A 15,723-nucleotide genomic window follows, 5' to 3' on the forward strand; every position below is an offset into this window, starting at 1 on the left:
GCTACTATTAGCTTTTTGCATCGCTCTCACGATTGCATCGAAGTCCTCCTCCCCCTCCACCAAGCTCTGTTCTGCATCAGGTATTATTTCTTCATATTGATAATCGTCTTCTGAATCCTCCTGTAACGACACATTCTCGAGATAATATGGGCCATCTACACATTCGTGTTCAGTTTCACTTGTCTCAGACATTTTTCTCACGCTTTCGCTTGTTTATCTGTTGCTATGGTTACAAGCAGGCGCCCGAATGTGCTCGTGTTTCTTAATTTGCTCGTGCACGACGGTGACGGTCTGTCAATTAAGCCAGGCAGTGTGTTAACACTGTTGATTATTCATAACCTATAGTGCAGCCTACGTTCATAACAAACACAAAAGTGTTTTAATTACAGTATCAACTGTAAACTGTATCAACCTCTGATCGTAAATACATTTACATGCTTACTTTAGAGTAAGGGAAAAGTTAATTGCCAATAGGTGTCCAAATATACTTAGTCTTAGTTAATAGCGTAACATTCCATATTGTTTGTCGGTGTTGTCTCAGAGGTTGTCTCTGCAGTCGTACAGAGAGAGATTTGCACCTGCTCCCTTTTGTTGCGACGCCTTTCTGACAGAGGTAGGATGGGCTTTGAGTCGGAGAAATCAAGAGAGGGAGTAGCCTAAACTAGATAAAAACTCAAATCACCCAGCATCAGCCGCACAAAATCCCACAAGCATAACGCAAGTGAGTCAAAGCAAGGGGGATCAGAACCTCGCAAGCGGCAGAGATGGGCACGCGGAGCAGGAAGTTCTTAAGTTAGAAGTGGGGTGGCGCTTGTGAGGACGTTGGGATGTTGAACAAAAGCAGTGAGAGCTTTCACATCAGTGGAGATGCAGAAGACAGGGATGACCGTGTGTGTCACTCGGCAGACAAGAACTCTAAAGAGGCGCATCTGAAGCAGAAACAACGAAGATATAGGACTACCTTCACCAACTATCAGCTCGTTGAACTGGAGAGAACTTTCCAAAAGACCCACTACCCTGATGTGTTCACGAGGTCTGTTAGATCAACATGGACACTGTTGACAAAAACAAGCAATAATAGACCTATGAAAAACAATAATACTAATCGGGTTTAATGAATAATTATTTTTCTTCATTAGCAAATCTAGGCGTTTGTGGAGATGAAAAGCAGATCTGTAAAAACTGCAATACATTATTATTATTATTATAATTCTGAAATATTGGTAATCATTTAGTATAAAACAATTTTACATGCTATAGTTAAAAATGTTTAAATGCATTTATTTTCTTTAGGGAAGAGATAGCGAAGCGTCTGGACTTAACTGAGGCTCGTGTGCAAGTAAGTCATTTGAATCTTATCCAGAATAATAATTTAAATGAAAACCTTTTTCATCTTCATGTAGACACTGTGTACTTTACAATACACTGGCTTTTTCTTCTGTCAGTCTTCTTTACATTAAAATGTTTTACATTTATACCACAGCCATTTCGTTTTCTGCCTCAGTCAAAATTGGTCATAGTTCACTTTTGAACCTCTGCATTTCATTACCCAAACACCTTCAAGGAATAGCATTTGCCACACTTTCCTTTATTAATTAAAATAAGAACCTAATCACTTTCATTAATTTTGTGAATTTATACCGTTTTCAATCTTAAATTAATTCATGTAGTAACATTTCTAATACACAGCTGTCTGTCTCCTTGTCATGTATCCTTTTGTGCAGATGCACAAAGTTTTTACTGTTCAATTGAAACGCTGTGTTCACTGTAATTTTCTGGTGTCCATTTTCCAAGGTGTGGCTCCAGAACAGACGTGCCAAATCACGGAAGAGGGACAAAGCCGGGGTTCAGCCGCACCCCCTGTGCCACTCATTCTTTGGGCACGTGAGAGCAGCACAGCCCCTCAGCCACCACCTGGAAAGATGTCCCTTTTCACCCTGCTCTCATCCCAGCTTGGAGTTGGCTTGGATGACAGGGGACGCATCTTTCCAAAGTGTGGCCGGGCCACAAGTTCATTCCTCTTCCCCGCTAGGCTATGGACGTTCCACGGCCACGTCGCAACACTCTGCCGTCATCGGCCCCTCATTTGGAAGGTGAGTTGCCCATTTGTTTTGTGACCATTTGTTGACCATTTGTCCATTTGTGGAGCAAGACATACTATAATCAGAGAGAGACATGATTCTCTCTAAACTATGAAAACTATCTCAAGTAAATCCTGTCTAATCCCTCTTCGAAAGCTCTTTGAAACTTCAACAGTCCAATGATTGCAATGAATACATGTATTTTTTACAACCTCTCTCATCCCCTCTAAACAGGCACAGCAGGCTATTTACCAGTATGGGTCCCCTACAACCGCCTGTGCCAGCCGTGGAGGCTCCAGCGCAGACCCCTACCGCCTTACCAGACCCTTCCCCTTTTTCCCTTGTGGACTGTCGGACTTGTAGTATCGCAGCGCTGCGTCTCAAAGCCAAGGAGCACTCGGCTCAGCTGACACAGCTAAATATGTTACACTCTGGCTCCACCACAAGGGCAGACGGTGAGCTGAGAACGACGAGAAGTCGGTTTCTACTGTTAAGCTAGACGGAAACACAGCTTTCGGTCCGTTTAGACACGCCTGTGGGTAGCACACGGTGGATCTTCCACTTTTCCCACTGATTTACATTTACATATAGTCATTTAGCAGACGCTCTTATCCAGAGCGACTTACAGTAAGTACAGGGACATTCCCCCCCACCGAGGCATGTGAAGTGCCTTGCCCAAGGACACAACATCATTGGCACGACGGGGAATCGATCCGGAAATCCTCTGATTACTAGCCCGACTTCTTCATCGGTGTCAAATGAAGAATCGAAAGTCCTTCAGAAGAGCGTCAGGCCACCAAATAGGCAAAAATAGTTAATAATGCTAATTATACATATCAATGATAATATATGATAGATGACAACATAATCAGAACAATTCTCACCAGGGTTCCATGTTATTTCAGAAATGCGTTTTTAAGACCTGTGCTAAACATCAAATAACATCTTAACAATAAATAATGTGTTGAAACATTGGAAATGTTCCTATGCCTGTTCTTTTTTTGGAAGACAGACTGTACAAAGGCATAAAGTTACATTGAAGATAACTGACAGAAATGCTTTGATCCCAGAGCAGAAGACATAACCTGGTACATGACTTCAATGTAAAAAACAAACACCCAAATAATTCATATTATATATTTGTTTCATATGTAAATGAGTTTAAATGATTTATAATTTTATTACAGGGTAATGATTGGATTGTTCTAAAAACATCAGTGTAACATTACGCTAAATTAATAATAAAGGTGAATTTTTATAACCCTTGTTACTCATCTTTACTAGGGGTGCCAATATTATTGAATAAATCAGTAACCATCTCTGGGAGTTGACATTTGAAACTTTCCGAGCATTAAAAAAAACCTCTTCTTGTGAAGCAAAAAGTTACTCACATAAGCGGTATAATGGAAAATAAAGTAACTGACTTGAATAAGAAGGAAAAAAGTGTAAAAGAGAAAATGAATAGAATACAACAAGGGGCAGTGTTTGACAGTAAATGAAGATACAATGGTGACTGGGTAATGGGAGAGAGATGATAAATTAAGAGATCAAATATATATATATATGTATATATATATATATATATATATATATATATATATATATATATATATATATATATATATATATATATATATGTTTAAAGCATGTACTGATAGTACCTCCCTCTGCAGGAATCACACCTAGTTAGAGAGTATCAGCTTCCATTACTGCTTACAAGGTGCGTTATTGCATTTTTACAATAAGAAGCATTTAATTATGTGAGCGAGATTCAATTAATGGGCCTAGCATATTTCATTTGAGTTTCTAATGAGTATTCAATTAGATGGTATTAGGTAGTTGGAATGTCTTTATTTAATCTTCACTCTGGTCAGAGAAAAGTTATTTTGCGTGAGTGTAATTGCGGGAAATGAATTATTGATTCGATAATCATAGCGATGGATTCACAATGGTGAGGGCCGCTAGAGGGGTTTTGAAGGAAGGAGGAGAACTAGAGAAACATAGAAGACATGGAGGCGGATATGAATCAGCATTTCATGTCGGCTAAACCAACTGTCAACCACTCATCCTTTGTCATTTCCGTGGTAGATTCTAATTTTGCAGCTAATGTAAGGAGGAAAAAAGTGTCTTTGATTGAGCCTAACAAAAAGCCAATTTGCGAGAATTTTGTGGGTAAAAAAAGAACAGAAAGCCATTCAGTGTGCAGAAATGCCCTCTGAATAAAGTTATTGTATGCGAGTCTTTTCAATGAAAACACTTTCGGAAACCAAAACATTTAACTGCAGCACCAGTTGATGTCCCTCCTCTGTCACATATCACTTGTTCCTCCGTATGAAAAATATGTGTGCAATTTGAAGACATTCATGTAACATTTTGAGAAATGTATTTCACTTTGGTAACAGAAATGTCAAACCTCATGAAAGGACTTTGATTGAAATGATCTGTAATCAAAAGATTATAAATTGAAACACACTCAAGTACAATTATGGCAAATCTGTGTGAATGGAGGCTTAAAGAGTGATTAGGCAATAAATGAACAGGCTTTGAAATGGAGTGAATGTGCTGGCTTCATCCAAAAGGTACTCAATTATCTTTGATTGCTCCCCTTTTGAAAGTAGAACATAGCTATACCTTCTATTGCTGTGATTTGTGTGGAAATTAACAAGCTGCAATTTGAACAAGGGTGAAGGAGCTATAAGAACTGATGGATCTCTGAAGGTACATCAATACATATTAGAAAAAGAAAAAGTGAGAGGGATGACAATCCTTTCATAGACTGGAGGCGGAATGATGTGGGCAGAGAATCACTTTCCACAAAGCCTCAATTCAACTGGAGGCAATATGTTCCCAAAACATAGACCTACAGTTAGACCTAACTATTACCTACATAGACCTATTATTTTTAACAACAGTTTTTATTTACCCATGGTAAATACTGCAAGTTCAATTGAGACCAAAGTCTCTTTTAGGATGCCATGTGATACAACTTATAAAGACTCAAAAAGAGTGCTGGTAATAATATTTTAAGGGACCCCCCCCCCCCCCCCATCAATCTAATATCCATTGCAACTCGAATGGAACTTAGAGTGGCTTTTCCCAAGACAGTAAGGAAACTGTAAATCAGTTCTCTATTTGCTGATTTCAGGAAAGGTGGATACTATCTGGATACTGGATACTGATATACTATCATGACTATTCTTTCTAAGATATGATGGTGGTTTATTGTGCTTTAGTTGGTGTGCACCTCTTTCTCCAGCAAAAGGTACATGTATTGCTGTAGACCCAAGCTGTAAAACCCCTTATAAAAAACAGGTATACTCTGGCATACTGATTGCAAAAGCTGCACATTATTTAATTGTTATCCATCGGAAGAATTGCTATTTAATCTGAGAGTGATAGTTTCTTTAGTTTATTTTTTATTCGGGAAAGACGTGCTGACTGGGAAGAGAACACAGTCCTTTCTGCTTGACTATGTGTGGATGATCTGGTTCAAAATCCTGAACTCTACTGCACTTGACAGTGTTGTGTTGTGCCATGTTGCCTGTGCGTCAGCACGTGGGATCTAATGTACTATAATAGCGTCAGAGCAGAGATCTGCTACTCTTATTAGGACAGTGCGACCCCCAGTGGATACATTAGGAATAGCAATGCATTAAAAAATATAATAACTGCCATTTTCACACTTTGCACAGTCGTTAAATGGGCAAGATTGGAAATGTACCAGTAAAGTATTTTTCGGTTCCTGCCTTGTTGGACAGTGGGAAACGGAGTGATGCACATTTCAGATGATCTATGTCATCATCAACAAACTCATTTTGTTCTCCTGTAGTGCTCCAGTAGTATCAAATAGTGTATTATAACTTATAAATGATGTACTCGAAACTGAGTATGGTGAATGGCTATCATTGCACTACTACAGAGTGTTTGCCAAGGTGGTTCTATTCAGGTAAACTAATAATAAAACCCAAGGTTGGGTATCCATAACCAAAACAAGAGGACTAAAGTGCAAAAATGTTTTTGTATTTTGAAATTGTAAAGACAGAAATATAAAGCATTGGGATTTGGGAGGATTTGGGAGCAGACAGGATTCCAGTAGTTATCATGGATTTCTGGGCTTCCAACATTCTGGAACACAGAGCTCTCCATCTGGCTGGAGCTCACTGGTATGCCCGCCTGATGCAGCTCCCTTTTGACCTCGAAGAAGACGAGCGATGCCACATTGGAAGTTGGCGTGCTTGGAAAGAAGCACTCTCCTCGTCTTGGGCCTTCCACAACCCCGTTAACGACATACTTGAGAGTCTCAAACACTGATGATTTTTCGATCAGCAAGGTTAACTTTGTCCGCGGTGGCCTTGGTGACTGAAGGAGGGTTGTCATCCTCTTCTGGCTGAGCCACAGACTGAGTCACAGACTGAGTCAGACTGAGTCACAGACTGAGTCAGACTGAGTCACAGACTGAGTCACAGACGGAGTCAGACTGAGTCACAGACCGAGTCACAGACGGAGTCAGACTGAATCACAGACAGAGTCCCAGACTGAGGCACAGACTGAGTCAGAGACCACTCTTGGACCTTGAAAGTCTCCTCATTATTATCGTGTGTCGTCAGGGTTATGGACATCTCTGCTACGACTCCTCCATCCTTTGACTTTGACTCAGTCACAGCTGCAGCAGGCTCCTTGGACAGATCCACTGCATCCTGCGTAGGCTGACAAAGCTCCTGCAGAATCTCTACATCAGCCAATGAGAAGGGAGCCAGAGATTTGGCATGAATGCAGGACTCCTGAACAGCTGGTGTGATCAGTGCTGCTTCGGCCAAACCGTCAGCCTCCAGGGAAGCTGTAAAATGGACATTAAGTTTAGGTATGGCATCACATATCTCAGAAGTACATTTAGACTCATTTTCACCATGTTCAGACAGTAACAAGGAGCGCCTTGGTAGACGTTGAAGACAAGTTCTGCTCTTTTGCAGAAAAACAAACAAATAGAACCTAGAAAACCTTCTGTTTGACTCCAGAAGTGAAACCTCAATGAAAGAGTCATCGCCAGTTCAAAGAACGATTATACGATTTTTGAACAGGTATCTTATACAATTATAGGGTTATTCATACATACATTCAAACATGCAATTTATGACTTTACCTTTGGAGATGACGTTGGTAGCCTTCTCAGGGCTTTTGCAGGCCTCCAACAAAACATCACTTGTGTGATGTTTTGATACCTGACCAATGACTGACTTGCCTGCCCTCCGTCTGCAAGGTGCATGGAGTGAGAGAATCCCAGCAGACACATCTTCAGGGACAGCTTTGGCTTGTTGGATTGGAGGGAAGACTTCAACAGAAGAAAGGAAGGAGGACATTCTTTAATGGGAGTCAGATGGCTGGCTGGTTAGGGAATCGGGCTAGTAATCGGAAGGTCGCCGGTTCAATTCCTGGCTGTGCCAAATTACGTTGTGTCCTTGGGCAAGGCACTTCACCCTACTTGCCTCGGGGGGGAATGTCCCTGAACTTACTGTAAGAGCGTCTGCTAAATGACTAAATGTAAATGTCAAAGAGAAACATGACAACACAACAAATGTCAATTATTTTGATACTTTAACATTGTTAATATACACCAGTTTAGTCTGGTCTCTTATCAGTATTGTGAGAGAATGCCTTGTTGTGAGAGAACACTCAAACACTTAAACCGAGGCAGGTGATGCTCTCCTTATACCTCTATGGACCAACAACAAACTAGGTATGAGTGACTGATGTGATGATGAACTCTAACTCTAATCTAATCTGATCTGTTGTTAGTCATATAACCTGAAGTCCCATTAGACCTAATCTAATGTTTTGAAGATCCCACGGGAAAACAAACCTGTTTGATCACTGCCACATTGGGGGATTGGCATCTTCCAGGAGGCAAAACTGGTTGTAGTCTCGGCACAGTTCTTGTTCCAAAAGCAGTCAAATAGTTCTGTTGATGTTCACTCACTGAGGTCGACTTGGGATGGTAAGGGGACTAGAGAAGTAATGGTAAGGATGCAGAAGAGAAGTCCGAAGTTTTAACAAAAAATATAAAACATATTAATTATACGATGCACTTTCAATAAAAACATGTTTCTATGCTCCACTATTGATTTACAGATTAATACTCTCATGACAAACTTACTTTTGAGCCCTTTGGCTTTTGATTTGGTATTCTTTCCATGTCAAAAGCATATCTGCTTGTGAAAGAAAGTAAATGTGGAGTACTTGCATCGCAGTTTCTTGCTTTAATGACAGGTAAATGTAACATGCACTTTTCTTTAAACATGATGACAGCCGTACGATGCAGATACTTTCTATTGTCTCATTATTATACGTCGTTATATAAAACCCACCGAATGCAGGAAACACCGTCCACTTAATTCTAAGTGCGTGGCGCGCCAACACCCTTGTCAACACCTTCAGCTCCTACAACTACATTTAGGTCTATACCTTTAATACTATGAAGACCCAATTCAATTGTTCTTTAAATACACGAAACATGCGTATACTATTATTATCATTTTGTTTTTATTATTATTATTTCGTTTACCTGGCCCCATTTCAATACTCATCCCTGCAATACGATCGACATATGCTATAATAGTATGATGATATGAGATTCGCCACTTATATTATAAATTTGTGTTAGGATTATTGCTACATTTGAACATAAGAACTAACGTAGACATACATGTCACACTGTTTACGCTGGAAGTCATAGATCAGAGCAACAACTGAATATGTTTAGTGGTTTTACTTCATAACACAAGGGAATGAATGAGTGGAAAATGAATGAGAAAGGAAGTGGTCTGCGCAGGAGGAGGAGAATCTGGACATGGCATCTTAGCTGTTTCACTTGGGAAGGATGGCAATTCCAGACCTAAACATCCAAGCCAAAAAGCCAACATGGGGGAGTTCCTCCACCAACTTTTACCACCGCCATCAGTTAAGTTGTCTTGCCCCGCTCATTGTGCAAACAGACATGTTGGAACAGACCTGCACATGATAGCAGGTCGCTGAACATAATTAATCAATATTTACGATCGTTTATGGGGTGGGGTTGTTAGAGCACACATTTGTTTCCTTTGGATGTGGGGGAGCAGCTGTTTTGTGTGTGCGTGTGTGTGTGTGTGTGTGTGTGTGTGTGTGGCAGTAGGGTGAAACATGGTCTCCCGAGAAAACATCCATCTGTGGAGAGGCCTTTAACTAATGGTCAAGTAGGAGGAGATGGGGTGCTGGAAGAGATACTGTGTGTTTCTGAGTGGGGGTGGGGAGGTAATTGAATTAAACTCTGTCTGGACCGTCTGTCTGTCTCAAGTTGTGTATAGATTACGGAATTCAAAACGAGGTACATTTGTTGTTGAAACCCGCACCAATACAGTCATGTCTCTTGCAGTCCTCTCTCTCGTCATCTGCTGAACTCAACACGGAGCAAACCCCATGCTCCATGCGTTTCCAGAATACACACACAAGCGACTGATTTAACATTGATGACTGAAGGAACAAATCAAATCTGTATGTTGCATGTAGAACTATGTTGAATTATTATAAATTATGGGACGATTATTGACTTTACGTAACACTTAAATGATTGAGTCAAGTAGTTGAGTCCACGATGAAGGAAATACCATTCGTTACGGTAAAGGTGGACCCAAAATGAAAGACGTCTTCCTCCGTTTTCGGTTCTCTTTTGCCATCGCCCCCCCCCCCCCCCTTCTTCCTGCTTTTAATTTTCTCTGACACAAGCACACACACAGAAGCACACCACTCCCCCCCCCCTACTCCCCCCCACCCCCCACTCCCTCCACTGTAGCATACACAGCATATTCCTAATGGAACATCAAACAGTGTTAAACTCTGGCTGTCCTATCTCTCTGTCCAGCATCCTTAAATCAACCTTATGGGGCCTTTTTTAGAAATTAGCTTATTGCTATGGCTGGACCGTAGAAGAATGGCATGGTGTGTATAGCACATTATTTTGCTCATTCGAAAGAGAACAGTAAATCTGTCTCTGCGGCTTCCTCGTTAGCTTTCTACATTGACCCTTTCTGCCCAGTTAACTGCTGTGTGTGCGTGTGTGTGCGTGTGTGCGTGCGTGCATGTGTGTGTGCGTGTGTGTGCGTGTATGTGTATGGGAGGAATGGAGGCAATGAGGATATGTATAGTGTGTCTATACTCTCTCTATTCTTCATTAGTTATTAGTCATCCATGTGATCCTGTGATGTGGGCGACTGGACCATAAAATGCCTGGCCTCTTCAACTATTTTTGTTTTCATGACCATTAATTGTTGTTTAAGGCGCTAGAAACGGCCTAGATTAAAAGTATTTTCATGTCCTGTCTTTGTAATGGAAAATGTCGCGCATGTAAGCTGAGTCAAAGTTTGAAATCTGTCTCTTGTCAGCGTTTATGACTGGGAGCACTCCCGTGATTAAATCCCGCTGGATCGATGCACTCTCTCTTTCTAATTATTACAACTGCTCTTAACAGATTACATCCCTCTCTCTACCCCCCCCCCCCACCCCCCCCCTCAACCCATCCCCTCTCTCTCTTCCCCCTCACAGTCCTGCACTCTCTCTGTATCTCAGTCAGGTAAGGAGGCGCCTGCGCTTCCCAAGACTCTGAAATTCCAGTTATTTGTATACATTCAGTTTCGTATGCGACGACTGGCCTCTTGATCTCTCGCCGGGTTCATGGCATCGCTATTTGGATTGTGATCGGGACCCCCCATGGAGGGCAACAAGTAGCAGTAGAGAAGTGTCACAGACGGAAGAAGGAGATGGAGACGACGAGTGTTTTCTGTTTCCTCCTGGTTCTGTGCTTTCTCCCATGTGTGGACAACAACCTAATCATTGGTGAGAGACACAGCACATCACACACAAACACGCCGCCAACCCATGTGCAGAGACACGCACGCACACAATCACGCAGGTACATGCAGAGAAGCCATACAGATACTGGAACACACACATGCAGACAAGCCACACAGATACTGGAACACACACATGCAGAGAAGCCACACAGATACTGGAACACACACATGCAGAGAAGCCACACAGATACTGGAACACACACATGCAGAGAAGCCACACAGATACTGGAACACACACATGCAAGGAAGCCACACAGATACTGGAACACACACATGCAGAGGTGTACACACCTACATAGAGACACACGCATGCACAAACAAACGACTGCATACGGACACAGACTCAAAGACACGTAGATACTTCCAGAGTTGCAAAAATCTAGGACATTTCTGAACTTTACAGAATTAACAAGAGTTCAAGTGATATTGTGGACATATTGTTTTTTCCGTGATATATGCAGAAATCTGCAGATCTGAAATGGTTTGATTAAAATTTGGCTTTTGTATGAAGACAAATTAGTGTATAAATAATATGAAAGTGTCTGCAAGTTATGCTTACCATGGACAAATACATTGACCTCCGTAATAAGTCAAATATAACATACCGCATGTGCTCCTTTGGCTGACGCTCATAGTGTGTGAATACTAGTGTGTGGTGGTTAGCACAGTCTGTCTGTGTGGTGTAGGAAACATGAATTAATGTGTTGGAAGAATGCACAATGCGTGCAGTGAATTGCAGTTCTGCTTCATTCCTATTGGCTCAGGCCATCTTCACTGCCTCCAACACCCAAATTACATTTGTGTGTATTTTCCAACTGAATTCACATTCTCACCCAGAAACTCCCAGAAACTTTGGAGAAACATTCCAAAAATTAACTGTCTTTCTCTATCATCCTGTGCTCTCGGTGCGTACCCTGTGATGGAAGCCAACATGTTTGAAGCTAGAGGTAGGCTGGAAGCTCTTTCTTCATCATTGACATTTGGAGCTTTAGGTTACGCTGCATGTTGGCCCACAATTTTTTTTTGGACCAGTGTTTGTGTGTGTCTTTGTGTGTGCAGGTCAACGTGTGTGCAGGGTGGGCAAAGGAAGACCCTGCTACAAACTAGCATACTTCTCAGAACCAAGGCGGCGGCTAAACTTCCAAGAGGCGGAGCTAGCATGTCGACGTGACGGAGGGGTGCTGCTGAGTGTTGAATCCGCCTCCGAGCAGCGAATCATAGAACAGCTCATTACAGAGCTCCGCCCCTCTGATGGGGATTTCTGGATTGGCTTGCGCCGTAACCATGGAGACCAGGACAGCAACGAAGACTGTCCCTCACAGTATTACTGGCTGGATGGCAGCAAGGCTACCTTCAGGTGAAAGGATCTAATGGCTGTGTGTTTCTCATGACAACGTTGTTGGCTTGAGGATATATCTGCAGTTCCTCTTTACATGTGTGTATGTGTGTGTGAACATGTGTGTGCCTGTGTGTGTGTGTGTGTGTGTGTGTAGGAAATGGCACTGGGATGAGCCATCGTGTGGGTACGAGGTGTGTGTAGTGATGTACCACCAGCCGTCCGCTCCCCCTGGTCAAGGTGGGCTCTACATGTTCCAGTGGAACGACGACAACTGTGAAACCAAGAACAACTTCATTTGCAAGTATACCACAGGTAACACGTCCCCACACAAACACTCCCTCCCTCCCTACCTCGCTCAATCCCTCCCTCCCTTCCCCCTCTCTCTCTCGTTCACACATAGACGCACACACACACAGACACAACACACTTCTCTACCCAGTTCGCTGCTGTGTGTCTGCGTGTGTGGCGGGTGTCACTCACAAACAACGTGGGATTTGACGACGTCAGCATAGTCATGGGCATGCTCATCTACTTGTCTTTGACACGCAAACATACACGTTCAATATCACTCACACCAGACAAACACAGCCCTCTAACTCATGACTAACGTGTTGATTCGGCATTTCAGAAAGGCCTCCTGACCCCTCCCCTTCAGAAAACTCCTCCCACACATTCTCCGGTAAGAGACCGTGACAACGGCCGCAGAAACAATAGGACTGAATCCATAATCAGTGCAGCATGAGGATAGTGCTGTATGTATCAGTTAAGTACAGTATAAATCTGTGTGATCGCTCGTCTTGCGGTTCACAGAGGCCCCTCCCACATCTCTGTTTCCATGGAATCCAAATAGCCATGGAGAGGAGCGGAGTCCAGGTATGTTGACCTCTGACCCCTAGACACAGAGGACTACAGGTCTGTGCCAAGTCCAGTAGATTTCCATTTTGTATTACTGCTCAACTTAAATGCTCACATCTATGAACACCTAACTTTACACTTGTGTTTATGTGTTTCAGGCCTCAACTTGGTGTACGTTATCCTTCCCATAATTCCCTTATTGCTACTTTTGTTGATGTTGTTCGGAGTGTTCTGCTGCAAGCTGCTGGCCTGCAGGTGAGGAGGCGGGGCTAATTTCACTAAGTGACCATTATTTTTTTTGTCCTTTGACAGGATGCTGTTCCTCCTTATCTCCTGATGTGTTTTTTTTTCCCTCTTCAGCAAGTTTTTCCCATATTTTATTCTATTTTTAACGAGCTCTGGTAAAGACAGGTGTAATGTACTTAGCACTGGTCATAACAGCTTTCGACCGCTTGTGAATGTCTCCAAATGTCTCTTTTTACAAAGTTACACATCCACATTACAGCCAGAGTGTTCTTTGTAATGTACTTTATGTGAACTTTATGTGAAAAATAAAGAAATACATTTCTGGGGAAAATGCTGAGGGCCTCTTAACTAAGGAAAAGGGGCTATAGAATTCACTTCAATAACTCAACTTGACAGTTTGCTGACCCCGACAACAACGGCATGACATCACAGAGAATGAGGACGAGGCCAAGTGGGTCCCTCGAGGACTAAGCTCACGCCTTGCCGTGTACTGGCACTAATGACGTTGCAGAGCACTGCTCTGGGTTCTATTAGCTGTACTGACTGATGTCATCCATCTGTCATCCATAGGAGGACAAAGCACAAGCCCCCGCCGGAGGAGTGTCAGACTGACGCTGGGTTCTGTCCCAGCCCCGTCCCCAGCGACGTCTACAAGGTGATTCGCTCCCAGGAAGACGCTGACCTATCGGGAAGCCGCCCGCACACCAAGAACACGTCCTTCCTGGGCTCCTCCCCCGACACGCCCCCTGGTGACTATGACAACCTGGGGGGACGCGACACGGAGAGTGGCTTCGTGACCCTGGCCAGCACCGAGAGCTGCTCTATGAACTACGAGCTCAACGACCTCAGCTTGGGCCGCCGTGGCAACCGCGAACCCTACGAAACCAGCCTGCGTCGCCAAGGAAGCCGCGACTCGTACGACGCCAGTCTGAGTCGCTATGGTAACCGGGAGTCGTATGACAGGAGCCTGGTTCGACGTGCGGGGAGGAGTGAACTTTATGGAGCCGGTTCCTATGGAGACCGGGAGATGTATGAAGGTAGTATGGGTGGTAGGAGCGAGTTCTATGATGGTGGTCTGGGGCCTGGTGGTTTGGGTCTTGGGGAAGTGGGGTCTGGTGTTCTGGGGTATGGTGGTCTGGGGCATGGGGATATGGGGCCTGGCAGTCTCTGTCCTGGGGATATGGGTCCTGGTGGTCTGGGTCCTGGTAGTCTGGGGAATGGTAGTCTGGGGAATGGTAGTATGGTGCATGGTGGTTTGGGTCCTGGTAGTCTGGGTCCTGGTAGTCTGGGGAATGGTAGTCTGGGGAATGGTGGTCTGGGGAATGGTAGTATGGTGCATGGTGGTCTGGGTCCTGGTAGTCTGGGTCCTGGTAGTCTGGGGAATGGTAGTCTGGGGAATGGTGGTCTGGGGAATGGTAGTATGGTGCATGGTGCTCTGGGACCTGGGGCTCTAGCATTGAAGAGTGACCTCTACCAGACATACCTGATCAACGGAAGAGACGACTTGTACCAAACCAGCCTGTGTCGCTATGGCAGCAACAGGAAATCCTACGACACCAGTGTGAGTTACTATGGAAACGAGCCCAACCTGAGTGGTGGGAAGCGCTACTTCCGGGAGGCTGAATGGGTAGACAGCGATAGCTATTGATCATCCACTCCACTGTTGTGTGCATAACAGTCGTGTGTATGAATTACTGTGTCACAGTGCAATGGAGGTTTTCGTTATTGACAGAGATGATGGAAAGCCTGCAGAGCGTGTCCGACGAATAGGTGACACGATATGTGTGCATGTCTTTTTTGACTGGTGGCCTGTTTGCATGGGCTTGTGATGCTGCTCCTTCTCGGTGGGGTTACCCGGCAAAGCGTAAAAAAACATGCTGCCCACCCATTTTGGAGGTTTTCAATACATTTTCTACCCTTACATTTACAAAGCAACATGCCATAAACTCATTTAGCGCCGTTTTCTTGCTTCTTTGCTGTTGGCTGTACTGCGCCTCTCAAACAGCGGCGAATGTCTCCATTTAAAAAGGCGTTGTTGCTTCCATTTCAACTCGCCTATCCTCAACGGACGTTACGGCTAACAAAGGGCCCCTCCAGGCGGGAGACAGGACTGGAGGAGGGAAATGGCGAGGACTCAGCTGGAGAGCTTGCTGCCTGAACAATACAACAATGGCATGACTTCATAGAGAATGAGGACTTCATGTAACCTGTATGTGTCCTGGTCGGTCCGATACCAAGTCTCTGGTAGGAGAAACCGGAAAAGGTGTTTGTATGTTTGCTATGATCAAAAGTAACTCAATAAAGAGGAAATGGGATACACGCT

The 15,723-nt window shown here is 43.6% G+C and overlaps 1 protein-coding gene and 1 pseudogene across 1 annotated transcript; both read left to right on the forward strand.

Moving 5' to 3' along the window:
• The first annotated feature begins 434 nt into the window (after nt 1-434).
• LOC146246067 (aristaless-related homeobox protein-like) lies at nt 435-3,295 on the forward strand (annotated as a pseudogene).
• A 7,572-nt stretch (nt 3,296-10,867) lies between these two features.
• Nucleotides 10,868-15,708, forward strand: layna (layilin a). Its single transcript, XM_084684120.1, has 9 exons — nt 10,868-10,943; nt 11,887-11,907; nt 12,020-12,317; nt 12,454-12,611; nt 12,928-12,970; nt 13,108-13,172; nt 13,313-13,409; nt 13,974-14,494; nt 14,855-15,708. The coding sequence occupies exons 1-9, from the start codon at nt 10,868-10,870 to the stop codon at nt 15,046-15,048; spliced, it is 1,473 nt and encodes a 490-aa protein (XP_084540246.1). The 3' UTR covers nt 15,049-15,708.
• The last annotated feature ends 15 nt before the right edge of the window (nt 15,709-15,723 follow it).

The sequence above is a fragment of the Hypomesus nipponensis genome, chromosome 20 (genome assembly GCF_054491055.1).
Source record: "Hypomesus nipponensis isolate SF chromosome 20, ASM5449105v1, whole genome shotgun sequence".
Taxonomy (NCBI): domain Eukaryota; kingdom Metazoa; phylum Chordata; class Actinopteri; order Osmeriformes; family Osmeridae; genus Hypomesus; species Hypomesus nipponensis.

Bases quoted from the DNA above. Each gene is read 5' to 3' on its own strand.
- layna (XM_084684120.1), top strand. From the start codon at position 10,868: ATGGAGACGACGAGTGTTTTCTGTTTCCTCCTGGTTCTGTGCTTTCTC. The intron at 11,908-12,019 runs GTAGGCTGGAAG...TTGTGTGTGCAG, and splicing joins CAACATGTTTGAAGCTAGAG to GTCAACGTGTGTGCAGGGTG. The intron at 12,318-12,453 runs GTGAAAGGATCT...GTGTGTGTGTAG, and splicing joins GGCAGCAAGGCTACCTTCAG to GAAATGGCACTGGGATGAGC.